Here is a 12,782-nt window from a genome sequence, read left to right on the forward strand (position 1 = left end):
TGTGTGTGTGTGTTTAATGCATAAATTTCACCTTGTATGTTTGAAGATTTCTGTTGCCATATGTCACACTGTTAGCCCCTTGATGCTTTATGTTGGTTAGCCTTAAGCTGTAATGCCATGGTAACTGGAAATGGGGGAGAGGAGAAAGCGCTCCATGGGGAAAAGTACCTGCCTTCTCTCCTCAGTCAACCCCCCCGACGAGCGTCTCTTTATCTGCGAGGCTACAGGGACTGATGAAAGCCACCAACTTGTCTAGACTAAACTGTGGCATTCCCACTGGACACACAAATTAGACTCCTACTCAGGTGAAGAGGGACGGGTATGATGCAAGTGCAGCAAGAAATGAACTCATCCATAGGGTTACTCAAGCAAGTGGAAGAATTTAGGTTTGGATTAATATTAAATTGCCTATTATAATAGCTTACTGTGATGATGTTATTAAAGCATCAGGCATGCTGCTAAAATCAAACATTATTACTTTACTACTAGTAGACGAGAAGCGACTTAAAACCCTGTTTGACTGAGGTAATGGCTGACCTGATTGTAACTTTGGTCAACTAGTCAACCATTAACTACATTAGGATGAGGTCAACGCATGATGATTTTGTGCTGGAGCCTTCCTTCACAGCAGGATTTTGTCCATTCAAACTAATACTAGTTATATTATGCTCTTGTTTGTTTTTATACAATCCCTCATCCTTAACTCTGTTGCTCTGCAATTCATTCAATTTGTTTTTAGGCTACTGAGGAGGCTACATGCCCCCCTTGACCGTCTGGATTCTGCACTATGGGACTTTGAGTGTAACCACTGTGTTTTTCAAGGGAAACGCTCTAATATGTTACCATCAGAATATCATTACATTCATTTCCTTGTTGCAGATATCATTATGGAAGTGTACTCCAAATCCTTGATTCCTTCATGTGCCTTCATCGAGAGAGTGAAGCCATGCAGTGTTCATTTTGTTGTACAGTGGGGGAACTTAATCCAGGTGAGGGGTTCACAAACAATTTTTTTTAATGGCTATTGGAATAAGCAACAAATAACATCAAAAACATGATGAACTGAACTGATGTCTTTTAACATCAACGGAGTCAAATAATATTGATTCCTTATTTTTGGTGACCACCCCTCCTGAAGGTTTGAGAACAACAGAGAAAGGAGATTAAAAAAATCAGGCTGAGGAAATAAATTAGACACACACACACACACACACACTTCTCTCTCTCCTCTCTCTCTCTCTCTCTTTCTCTCTTCAGCACCACACACACTCTCTCACACTATGAATGAAAAGGTAAAAACATGACACTAAGTTCACATAAGGTGCATCAGCAGCAGGCTGGTCAGTAGGATACAGCCAATAAAAGTGAGAATGTGGCCAGAGGCGGGGGGGGACGTGTAGAAAACTCGCCGTGGATAGACAGAGGGTGTGACTCCGCCTATTGATCAAAGACCATCCTCCTCCCTTTTGTCTTTTCTTCAGTTTGTTAACTTCTCTAAAAGCCGCGTGGACTTCGGGCGAGTCGCTCCAACCCTTTTTTTTTTGGCAGGCCTTCAGTAGATTTGGTGGGATTTTTTTTGGCGCATCTGATCTGACCTACACCACTAAACAAGCAGAGGAGCGACTTCCCCCCCTCACACTTTTATTTTTCTTGGAAGTTGTGTTTCATGGAGCACTTGTGGAAATCATGTATTGCCACCACAGCAGCGAGGTAAGACAACATATTTACTGGCTCAATCCTGCCAGATCTCCAATTAAACAGCGGACTATGAGACCGAACCAAACAAACTTGGCCAAACGCGCACGGGTGTATCTTTAACAAATGACATGGCAGATTGTGAAACTATGTCATGTAGTTAAAGCACTGCACCTAGGGGTGTTTGAAACCGTGTGTTATTTCGCCCACAGTGTGGTTTTTACTTTTACCGTGGTTTGCGTCGCTTTCGCAGCCTGTATGGAAATCACTCGCACTGTGATCGAGCTATTGCGCGTACATGATTTTCATATTATTTGCGTCTTGTTAATATGAGCAGGGTGTTTATGCAGACAGGACAAGCGCATGTCTTTTCGCGTAACCCCATAATATACCTATCAGTATCGACTATAACCACACTATACCCGGATAAGATATTTACCATAATACGCGCTTTCATGGGCTCAAACTTCAGCCCTCCCTGTCAAAAGAAACTGCGAAGACACTTTTTTCGCAGAGTTTTAAGTTCCGTTTTTATGTGTGAACGTGAGTCATTGTTATTGGTTACTTGAGAGCGCACACAAAAACATTTTTTTCTTCTTCTTCTTCTCGTGTCATGTGAACTATTTCTGACCCGACAGGCTCGTAGGATCTCTCCTAGATAAATGATTTCTAACTTTCGGACACACTGGAATAAAGTGAACATTTGCCAACTCACCCCACGTGGTTTGAGGCTCCGTTTGGACGGTTTGACTTCGGAAGTCACACTCTCCATCACCCTTACCCTACAGATCTGGGAGTGCGGACACACACACACACACATGCCTACACACACTTCAGAGTTTGCGGCTTTTCTGTCCGTTGAAAACAGCTCTGCGCAGTTTCCTCCATGCAGTTAAACAAACCACACTGCTCCTCGCTATATGCAGATAAGCCATCGCCCTTCTGAAAGGTGTCAACAGGATGAGCTGATAACATCTGATCTGTTAGGGTCTGAGCGCTGCTTGAGTCTGGATTCAGAGACTTATTGTGGGTCTCATCACAGCCCACAGATAGCTCACAGATAATTTATTTTTAAAAAAAAAAAAAGTTTGTTTGATGTGTGTTCGGTGGATTTTTTTGCAGAAGTTTCAACATATATTGGCAGATGTTATGCTCTGAATTTGGCTACCAGGTATGTTTTTAACTTCTGTTAGTTTTAAAGCACTGTTCATTTGTCTTTTTCTTGCACCAAGAGTGCTTTGTGCATAAGAAGTGCCTTCAAATGCCCGTTGGAAAAGCCAGAATTAGGATTTGAGCATGCATAAATAGTATCATTAAATGGGTAAATGTAGGCTAGGCTGGGGTTTTCACTGGTGTTAAAGTTGCCATAAGGTGTGCATGGATAATGTATTGTGTTTGTGTAAAATTAGATGTCAAAATAATCTGTTGATAGACTATCAGAAACTTTTTCATAATTGATTCATTTTCTAAGTGAAATGCTAGATGTCCATTTGTTCCAGCTCTCAGTCATTGCTGCTTTTCTTATCTTATGTGATAATAAACTGAACATCTCGATTTATATTAAAAAAAGATATTTAAAGTGAAATTATGACGGGCATGTGTGTACATTTAATTTTATTTATAGTGCATATTCCCATAAATCTTTATACACTTGAATAAATTTACAACTATTTTGACCACTGATTCATCATTTAAGTAACTTCTTTAAGCATTCACTGGTTCCAATTGCTCAAATGTGAGGATTTGCTGTTCTTGTTCCTTTTTAACTGAATATTTTGTGGACTTTGGATGGTTGGTTGGAGAAAGCAAGACATTTGAAGAAATCACCTTGTGTTCTGGAAAATTATAATGGGCATTCTTCACTATTTCTTTTAGACAAAACAATTAGTCAATTAACAGACTAAAAAGCTAGCAGTTTAATTGGAAAGGAAAATAATAGTTAGTTGCAGCCCTATAGTGGAGAAGTGTATTAAAAAGGGAACTACAGTATGATTGAGGATTTGTGATAATAAAATGCAGAAAAGAAACCAGTGTAGTGTTCAGGACATAAGCTCAAGATGAAAAGTGCTTTTCAGATCTTGTGATAAGTTTGATAAAAGAGAGACTGAAGCTCTCATGTGACGTTGATGACACATTCTGACATTTTATTTAAGTCGTACTAAGACCATAATGCACCAAATACAGTATTACAGTAATTGCCAGGCAGTTCAGGTGGGTTGTCTGCAAAACACAGAGTTGGAGGTTCAATCCCCGCCTCCTCCTGTCCATGTGTTGGGCAAGACACTGAGTCGGGGGATGTTCCGCAGCCACTGGGACACAAGCCATAAATACCAAGCCTGAATAAATGCGTCAGGAAGTGAATCTGGCATTTTTTAAAAAGCCAGTGCCAAATCAAATATGTGTATAATCAAATGCCGTGTTGGGCAGGGCATGGTTTGCCGAGATGGAAACAACTGATCTGCAACCCCTGTGGGTAGCAGCTGAAAGAAGTACTAAACAAAACAATTTTACAGTAATTCAGTCTTATTGCAATTTTCAAATATTCAGACATGGCTTTGAAGTGAAGACTGCTTTCAATCACAAGTGAATATTATATCACCATGCTGCACTATGAGACCTGGTTTATTTTCTTGCAACATGAGGCACCACCTCACTGGGTGTCTGTAGGAAATTGTTCTCATTCTTGGCCTTCACGAATATCACTTGCATTAGTATTAAATTATGAATCATCCTCACACATTCCTAAGATTGTAATTTCCTTGCAACTTGTGGCATTTCACTTCCACTAATGGGCCTCAGCTGATGATTGTGTATATGACATACATGTGATGAACCACAAGATTCGTGAAGTTGAGCAAATGCCTCTAGCCAATTGTTGTCTAAAGTTGACTCCTTTTTTATGTGTGCAAAATGTTTATTTTGTGTCCTGTCTGTGGTCGGAGCTTCTGATTAAAAAGATGGAACTAATCTTGCATGGATATTACATAATGAATGCCAGTTGCAATGGCAGTTGTATTTATATAGCACGCGTAAACTCAATGTGCTTTGCATTGAGAGACAAAAATATAGGCATAAATATGAGAAAATAAGCAACATAAGCAACATAAAAATAAGAATGTAAGGGTGAGTAAAACGCAGAAAGTGAATTAATGAAGTATACACCAAACATACCACACAGCAATAACCCCCCCCCAAAAAAAACAAAACAAAAAAAACAAATAGAAACCACTGCCCAATGTCTAATTGTTGTTTTTATATTCTCAGGTCTGGAGCCGAGTCATTGCATCATCACAATAAAGTTACTACATGATGAGCAGCCAGTCGATGCAGACCCTCATTGACCCAGTGTTTCGAAGCAAGATGCCATTATATGATGGGACCATAGCATCCACAGGACTGTCAAAACCACAAAATATGTCTGATTTCCTGGGTAAGCAGCCGCTGCAGTACAGTGGGGCCTACTTTACTTATGACCCCAGAGGAAAGGAGGGGGCACGATTCACTCCTCCTTGGAGCAACTCAGAAACATCTCTGCTGGATGGCAGAAGTCCTGTGAGTCATCTCTCTGGCATGGAGGGACAAAACCACATAATCTACAGACAAGACAGCAACTCTTCAGAAGAAGGACATTCTCATTCTTCCTCTCTGCATCACGCCCCAGTCAAACAGGGCTTCACATTATATACTAAAAGTCCTGGGAGCAGCGGTCCTACAGCTGCTACATCAGTGGCTGTTAGAAAACAAAAGACTGGAGGTGATAATTCATCTCCCCCATCTGAAAACTCGGTTTACTTAGCGATTCCTAAGCCAGTTTATGGACACAACCCCTGCTGTAGTGAACTGGGTTGTGTGATAGGACAGCGATACAGTGTGGAACATGGCTCTCCGAGGATACAAAACACTGTATATGAGCATGATTGGATGCAATCTGATGCCCACTACACTGAAAGATCTCCCATCCAGAGGAAAGCACAAGACTCACTGCTGCAACAGAGAAGTTTACAGTTTGAGCCCAGGACAGAAACACTGAAGAGAATACCTGTAGATACATACAGCCCAGGTAGAGCAAGGACGTTTCCTGCTATGATTGAGCCAAACTACAGCAGTTACCCCTGCACCCTGACTCGCTCAATGTTTGGCTCTTTAAGTGAGCAGAGCCAGCATTTACAGACTTCCCCCAGAGGCTACCCTAGCTTATACCCCTCCCATCCTACATATGAGCATATGACCTCAGAGGTTTATCAAGAACATTCTCCAATGTCCAAATATGGCCAGCTAACACAGCACCCGATGTTTTACTACCCCCAGGCAAATGTGGAGGTAGAAAACGGGACACACTGCAAAGATATTGGCAGTAAGCAGAGAGAAGATGTCCCTGTTATTCTTAAACACACAATCTCGAACCCCCGGGAGCATTACATACTGCCTCAGTCGCTTCATGGTGAAATTCCTTTGCCAAGCACCGAAAGATTGCCAAATCATTCCTTTATGCGGGGTTTTGACTATCCATATTATGCTGTTCCTAGATTTCATTTAAATGCAAGCCAAATCAGATCCCCTCTAAAAACGCAACATGCATCGCCTAGCTTGCACGCAAATCGCATAAATGCTTCCCCATCCAGCCAATACATGGATCACCCCATGGCGTCTGCAACCAACCTACACAAGGACAAACCCAAAGCCAGGCTGCACTTGGAACAGTCGCACGCAAACTCGCCATTTCTACGTATGGATCAAACCAGTCCTACCAGACGTATGAGCCAATTTGGTACCTCACCATCCAGCATACAAATTAACAGGTTTTTTCATCCACTCACTAGCCTGCACATAGAGCGACCCATCCCTCCACCAACTGGCTTGAACATGGACAGACATCAGGACTATTCCTCCTGTGAAGCCCAGGTTAGGTGCCTGAAACAGCCAAAAGGCCTTCCGGTTTCCCCAGCGGCATGGCTTCCTCGGTCACCCCATTGCAACTCAGATCAAATTCACACAGCTGTACCCAATAGTCCAAATGTCAGAAAAATAATTTATTCTCCTGCTGTTGCACCAGGAAATAAACACAATGGCCACGTGTCCAGTTCTGGCAGCACTGTTCTTAAACGGTGCCTAAAGAGAAGTTTTTCTCACTCATCTTCACCCATCAAAATAAAAGAAGAGGGAAGGGATTTATGTGAAGTAGAACTCATTAAGAAACGACAAAAGATGGAAATGAAGAATGAACAAGAAGGAAATAAAACGGACTCTCCCCCTATGCCAGTTATTGACAATGTCTTCAGTCTGGCACCTTACCAAGCATACCTGCAGGCCTCTGGAGTGTTATTTCCAGGCAGACTACCTCAGAGACTTGTCCAGTTGTCTGAGCACCATGAAGTCAAACACAAGCCAAACATCAAAGAGAAAAGGCCAGATGGAGATGAACAGCAGCCTGTTATCCATCTAGTTTCGAAAGAAAGCTGTGCAAATACCCCAACAAGGAAGCCTGTTGTAGAAATCTTTGAACCCAAAATTATTAAAGTGGAAAAAGTAAATGCATCAGACAGGAACAACTCTATAGAGACCCCTATCAGTCAAAAGGACTTCAGCAAAGTAACAAACAAAAAAGAGCCGGAAGAGACTGATTTGTCCAACAGTGGACACCTTTTGGTGATAAAGAAATGTGAACCTGATGAACTTGAAAGTAAACCCTCATTATCAGATAAAAATGAGACTTCGGATGCGACCAAACCCAGTGAGGTGACTGCACAGATGAACTCATCTCCTCGGGGTGATACACCAGCATTGCATGAACAGGTAGTCACCCTTCAACCCAAATCCATCACCCCACCTCGACCACCTGAGCGCAAACTAAATTTCAAAAACATTCCTCCTCAGTGTCTGAAACTTTCCACCTACAAACTAGTTCTCTGTGATACGAAGCATTCTGTCCAGGTTCCACCCCTAGAGAAACCACCTGTACAGCCAATAACTGAATGTATACCAAATCCAGAGCTCCAAATGCCAGTCCGCAAGCATTTCTTCGAGTTGCATCATTCCTTCTACAAGCTAGTATCCAAATCTGTGTTGGCTTCGTCAGAGCAGGAGCTCAGAACCTGGTTGTCTCAGTTGGAGATGACTAAACCAACTTCTCCTTCGACCAAAGTCCAGAAAGTTTCCTCTTTGTTGGGGGTGAAAGCCAGAGAGATGTGGCTCAATGAGGAGATAAAGTCGGCACTCCATAAGCTACTCGAGAGGTTGAGAGAGTACACTGCCCAGGAACGCTGCCCTTTTCCACATGTCATGCGGGCAGGTGCAGTGTTCCTCCCCATGCTGGTAGTGAAGGAGCTGCTGTTTCCGACGGTCCAGGGCAGCTTCATCGACCAGGTCCTGCAGGAGCACAGAGTGGAGCTGCGGCCCACCACGCTCTCCGAAGAAAAGATCCTCATTCAGCTTCATAAACGAGCCTGTTCCTCCAGGCTCAGGAGACTGATGTCCCTCAAACACCTGCCCAACATCTACGCTGATGTGGTCAACCTTTTGTATTACACCTGTGTCTGCAATCATCTGGGTGAGTTTGTGCTCACTTCAGAGTTACTGACTTACAAACATCTTATTTTAGTCCTTTTTAAAACATTTCCACCTTTTTCCAAATTAATGTTGCTCTGGGATGGTATTATAGTATTTTGTGTCAAATTATGGGTGCTGCAGAGAGCAACAGTTAATTAGCCCTCATGGGGAAATGATGGACACAACATTAGACCAACAATGAAGTAAAGAGAGGCTCATGAAGGAGACAGGAAATGAATGAATAATGGCGTTTATCTCGGAGATGTGCATGCATGAACTGAATTCCTTTTTAAAATATTACACAGGGAATCTTTCCAGTAACTGCAGCAGTTCTTCAGCACAAAGACCGCAATTCATTTTGTCAGTTAAGTAGGATTGGTTAGGCAGCCATATAAAAATTCAACTTTTCACCTCAGTCATGAGTGAAAAGCATGAACATGCTTGTAAAAGATAAGGTTTAGGTGTGATTTACTCTGTTATTTACGATAGATTGCTGGACTCACTGAAATAATTCACATGATATATTTAGCTGTATTTTGCTACCATGTACTTACTGAACATCTTTGTTCCTTGATAAATGCAACAGTACTTCCTGCATTTTCTTGCAGATTTGTGGAAATCCCCACTGGGTAGATGGAGCGATTAAATGATTGTTCTGGATCTTTATCAAGCATCATATTTTGACTGTTGGCTGTATCATGGTTTTTCCTCAGACAGTCTTTTAGTAATCATATTTTTTGCATTATTGGCCCTTTTTGTAAAGAACAAATCATAATAATAAACGATAAATATTCAATATAAAATCCATTTATTTTTTACAGAATCAACCTCCCCTGATGTCCAAAAGAGAGTCCAGGTATATTTATGTTTTATGTTGTCCCTTAATCTCACTACTCTTTGCTTTTTCTGATCAGAAGCAGCTTACTCTCAGTAATCTCAGCTAATCATAAGAAGTCGCATGATTGCATTATACCTGCTACGGGTGGGTGGAGGGAAGGGTGCTGAGCTGGGCTATTTGTGTAAAAATGTAGCTGTCCTTCATGATTCTGTTTGATAGTGAACCTTTAAAGATTGTGATGCAGGCTGTTGGATATAGAGGGAGGATATGACTGCCTGCCGCACAGAGGAGGCTACACTGTGGCACAAATTCATGTTTTCAAAAGATTGTGATCATATTCAACCTACATCTGTGCAGTTTAGTTATAGAGGGAAGTGGGACTAAATGATTGGTGTTGTGGGAACAGTTTAACGCCCATGTGGGTTTAAAGAATAAAGTGGGGCAATATTCTAGATTTTTTGTTATTGTCAACAAATCTCATGAAAAGACCAAAACAAACTGTTTCTCTGTCTCTCAATACTTTCTGTGGCTCTCAGCCGAAGCCCATGTGTTCCCACTGAAGGCTGAATCTTTACAAATGTATAGTTTCATTTTAATTCAAGGGTTGAACAATTTCCTAAAACAGTTGGACACTGTAGTTGTTAGTCAAATCGGAATAAATAGTGCATTTGTTTTGACTATTTTCAGTTCACTATTTAGTACAGTGTATGTGGGGTTTACTAGAAAATCAACAACTACAGTGCCCGGGTTCATTATAAATGAACAATCAGTGCAGTGGCATGGCTCATTATGTGTTTAAATTTGGACAACATTGGAGGTCTATGGTAGAGAGGAATAAGCATTGGCTATTGCTGCACAGGCAATACTTGTTAGAAGGATCAAATTTTAGTCTTTTCATGGTATTGGTTGATGGTAACAAATATAGAATATCATCAGACTTGTCTTTTTGAATAACCTTTTTTTTTCTTTACTTTGTGTCCTTCAACAGCTATTATTTTATTTGGCACATGTATTTGCTAACTGAATTGGGCTTAATCGAATTTCCGTTCACTGCTGACATTATTAACGGTTCACATGGTTTGAGAGCACTTGACTTTTGTATCTGAACATTTCCCTTGTTTTACTCTTGCCCAACTGCTGTTTTATCCCTGACTGATATCCTGATCTCTAGTAGCAGCTGACTTTTTTCCCAGCCTTCGTGTTTACTCCCACAGCCTTCTATTCTAGCTCTGCTGAAAGGGTGTTTCATGGTGAGGGATCATGCTGTCCCATCACCATGTCTGCTGATATTATTAGAATAGTTTCTCATTGTTCCTGTGTGCTCAATAGGCACTGTGGGAGCGTTTGATTTGTCAAGTGTTGAACTTTGTGGTTGCTAGCTTGCTTTGTAGGAATTACCTGTTGGCAAATAAAGTTTAAAATTGATTTTATTTGTATAAGTCAAAAATCCTAAACCACAACTTGCATTTAAGGCTTCCCTGATCACTAAATAAATTAAAAACTAAAACTCAACCTAATTTTTATTTTTTCTGGCATATGTTTTTATTCACGTTGACCTCTCCTAATTACTATATTCTCTGTGTTGCAGGATTAGATATGGATGACTCTGCTAGCAGAGAAAAAGACGAGGGTTGCAAGACTCCTGTATTTTATGACATCACTGCCTCACCAGCCTCACCTGCAGAGTCACACCCACCGAATCATCTGACGGACCAGGAAACGGTCAAATCTAATTTGAACAGGAACAGAACAAAAAGCAGGGTGAAGAACAGTTCAAGGCGTATGTTTCTTGACAATAGTTTGTCAGATAAGGAAGAGGCAGATGACACTGAAAGTGGAGGTGTGCCGAATGCATATAATGTAAATTGGAGTGGCCATCAGTCTGAGGGAACTGAGAATAGAGGAAGTGACACTATGGATGCAGAGCAGGATTCTTCACTCACAGCTTCTGAGAATTCATGGACATGTCCTTTAACCTTAGATGAGCTTACTCCCTTTCTCAGTGACCCAGAAACAGATGAATCCTCCAGTCAGCGGCCTGCTAGTCAAACTTCAGGACCTGCAAAATCTCTGGTTAGATCCAACAATTGTTCAGGTATGATTCTTAAACTGAGGAGGATGTTTAGTGAGGGTCTAAACAGAAAAAAGGCCTGCTACCAAGCAATCTTGGACTCAGGGACATTTGCTGATCCTTCCCTCTCGCAGGCTGATGATGGGAAAAGAGAAGCGAGCACTGAGATAGACCTTCACAAGAGGGCAGCCAAAGTAACCCACAGGTGGCAGAGAACAGAAAGCTTCTCTCACGGCTTAAGACCCCTTAGCAGCTCTTCTAAAAGAAAACGCAGGTCACTCTTAAAGATCAAGTACTGTCCTTACTTGTCCGCCTGCCACAGCGCTGAGCGCAGGAGTCACTGGGTCCTGCGTTCGGCTGTTCAGAGGGCTCAGAGGGCCATGAAGTTTTACTACCCGGACCTGGTGGGGAAGAGGATTCGACATCTGTACGAAGAAGATGACAAATCAGAAGTGTGGTACAGAGGGGAAGTGCTGCGTATCCATGAGGCCAACACCAACCCTCTAAAGACTATATTTGAGGTCAGGTATGACAGTGAGCCAGAGTGGAAGTACTACCTGGAGCTGCTGATAGACTATAACAAAGGCTGGCTCAAGATTGAAGACTAGTTTCCCCACACAAATGTGCCAGTTTTGGTTTTTGGTCACATCACTGAGTGCAATTACAGTTTTTTGTCAGTTCCTCCTACAGTTTTCTTTTACTTGTTAACAGGCTGATGAGACTAAAGTATCTGTCTCATCTTCCCTCAGGAATGAAGCAAGACTGGATCTTTTTTTGTAAGTTCAGGTAAACATTCCTAGTCACTTGAAAGCTACAGGCTGTAGTGCATCCTGTAGTGTACGGTTTTAAGCTCTTATCATCTTTCACACTATGCTATAAATGGCGTTTGTGTTTTATTCACAAGTTAGATTTTGGTAAAGGTGAAAGAAATTCCACAGCCTTGCTTCATTTTTTTTTTTTTTTTTACAAATATGCAAAAAGTCCTTTTAACAACTTTTAATTGCAATTAGCTATCAAGTAAGGCATTTTTTGAATCAGAATTATCCACTTTTCTGGTTTAAAAAAGAAAAAAAAAAGTCATTCTGAGTGAAGTTAGTGACTGGTAGATGTTTTAACTTTTCTTTTTTGCTAGTAATAAATGAGAAACCGGAAAATGACGTGGACATATTTAACTGTCAAACAGTGCCAGCCACATGTATATAGTTTTACAGAGTGCCAGTTGTGTATGTCTTTTATAAAGTGATTTTTACCCTGATTGTGGTTGGTGTGTTTTATTGTGTAACTGAAGCTGGACAGGCATTCATGTAGTTCTGTACTAAGCTGCTCAAGAGGTCTTTTAACGACAGTTTTACATGTCCCCGTGTCAGTGTTTTTAATCCCTGTAACCTTAAGACTTTAACCTCAAATTGTATCATTGCCATAGACCTCTGCAGATTGAATTGTTAAAGCATTATTCACACTGTCTTAAATACATGTTTGTAACGATTCCATGTTTTATGCCACCCTGTTGAAATGTATTTTCTCCCAAAATACATGATTTTTGACTCATACATTATGTAGTGTTTTCTTTTTTTACTCGCATACCCGAGTTTCATTTGCACATATTGCCACATCTTTATCATTGATTGATAG

General features: G+C 41.2%; 1 protein-coding gene across 1 annotated transcript; it reads left to right on the plus strand.

Moving 5' to 3' along the window:
- The first annotated feature begins 1,392 nt into the window (after nt 1–1,392).
- On the plus strand, nt 1,393–12,700 carry cunh15orf39 (chromosome unknown C15orf39 homolog). Its single transcript, XM_035665534.1, has 4 exons — nt 1,393–1,710; nt 4,960–8,242; nt 9,063–9,097; nt 10,668–12,700. The coding sequence occupies exons 2-4, from the start codon at nt 5,002–5,004 to the stop codon at nt 10,671–10,673; spliced, it is 3,282 nt and encodes a 1,093-aa protein (XP_035521427.1). The 5' UTR covers nt 1,393–1,710; nt 4,960–5,001; the 3' UTR covers nt 10,674–12,700.
- The last annotated feature ends 82 nt before the right edge of the window (nt 12,701–12,782 follow it).

Source organism: Morone saxatilis, unplaced genomic scaffold (genome assembly GCF_004916995.1).
Source record: "Morone saxatilis isolate NCDOM2014 unplaced genomic scaffold, NCSU_SB_2.0 Contig2, whole genome shotgun sequence".
Taxonomy (NCBI): domain Eukaryota; kingdom Metazoa; phylum Chordata; class Actinopteri; family Moronidae; genus Morone; species Morone saxatilis.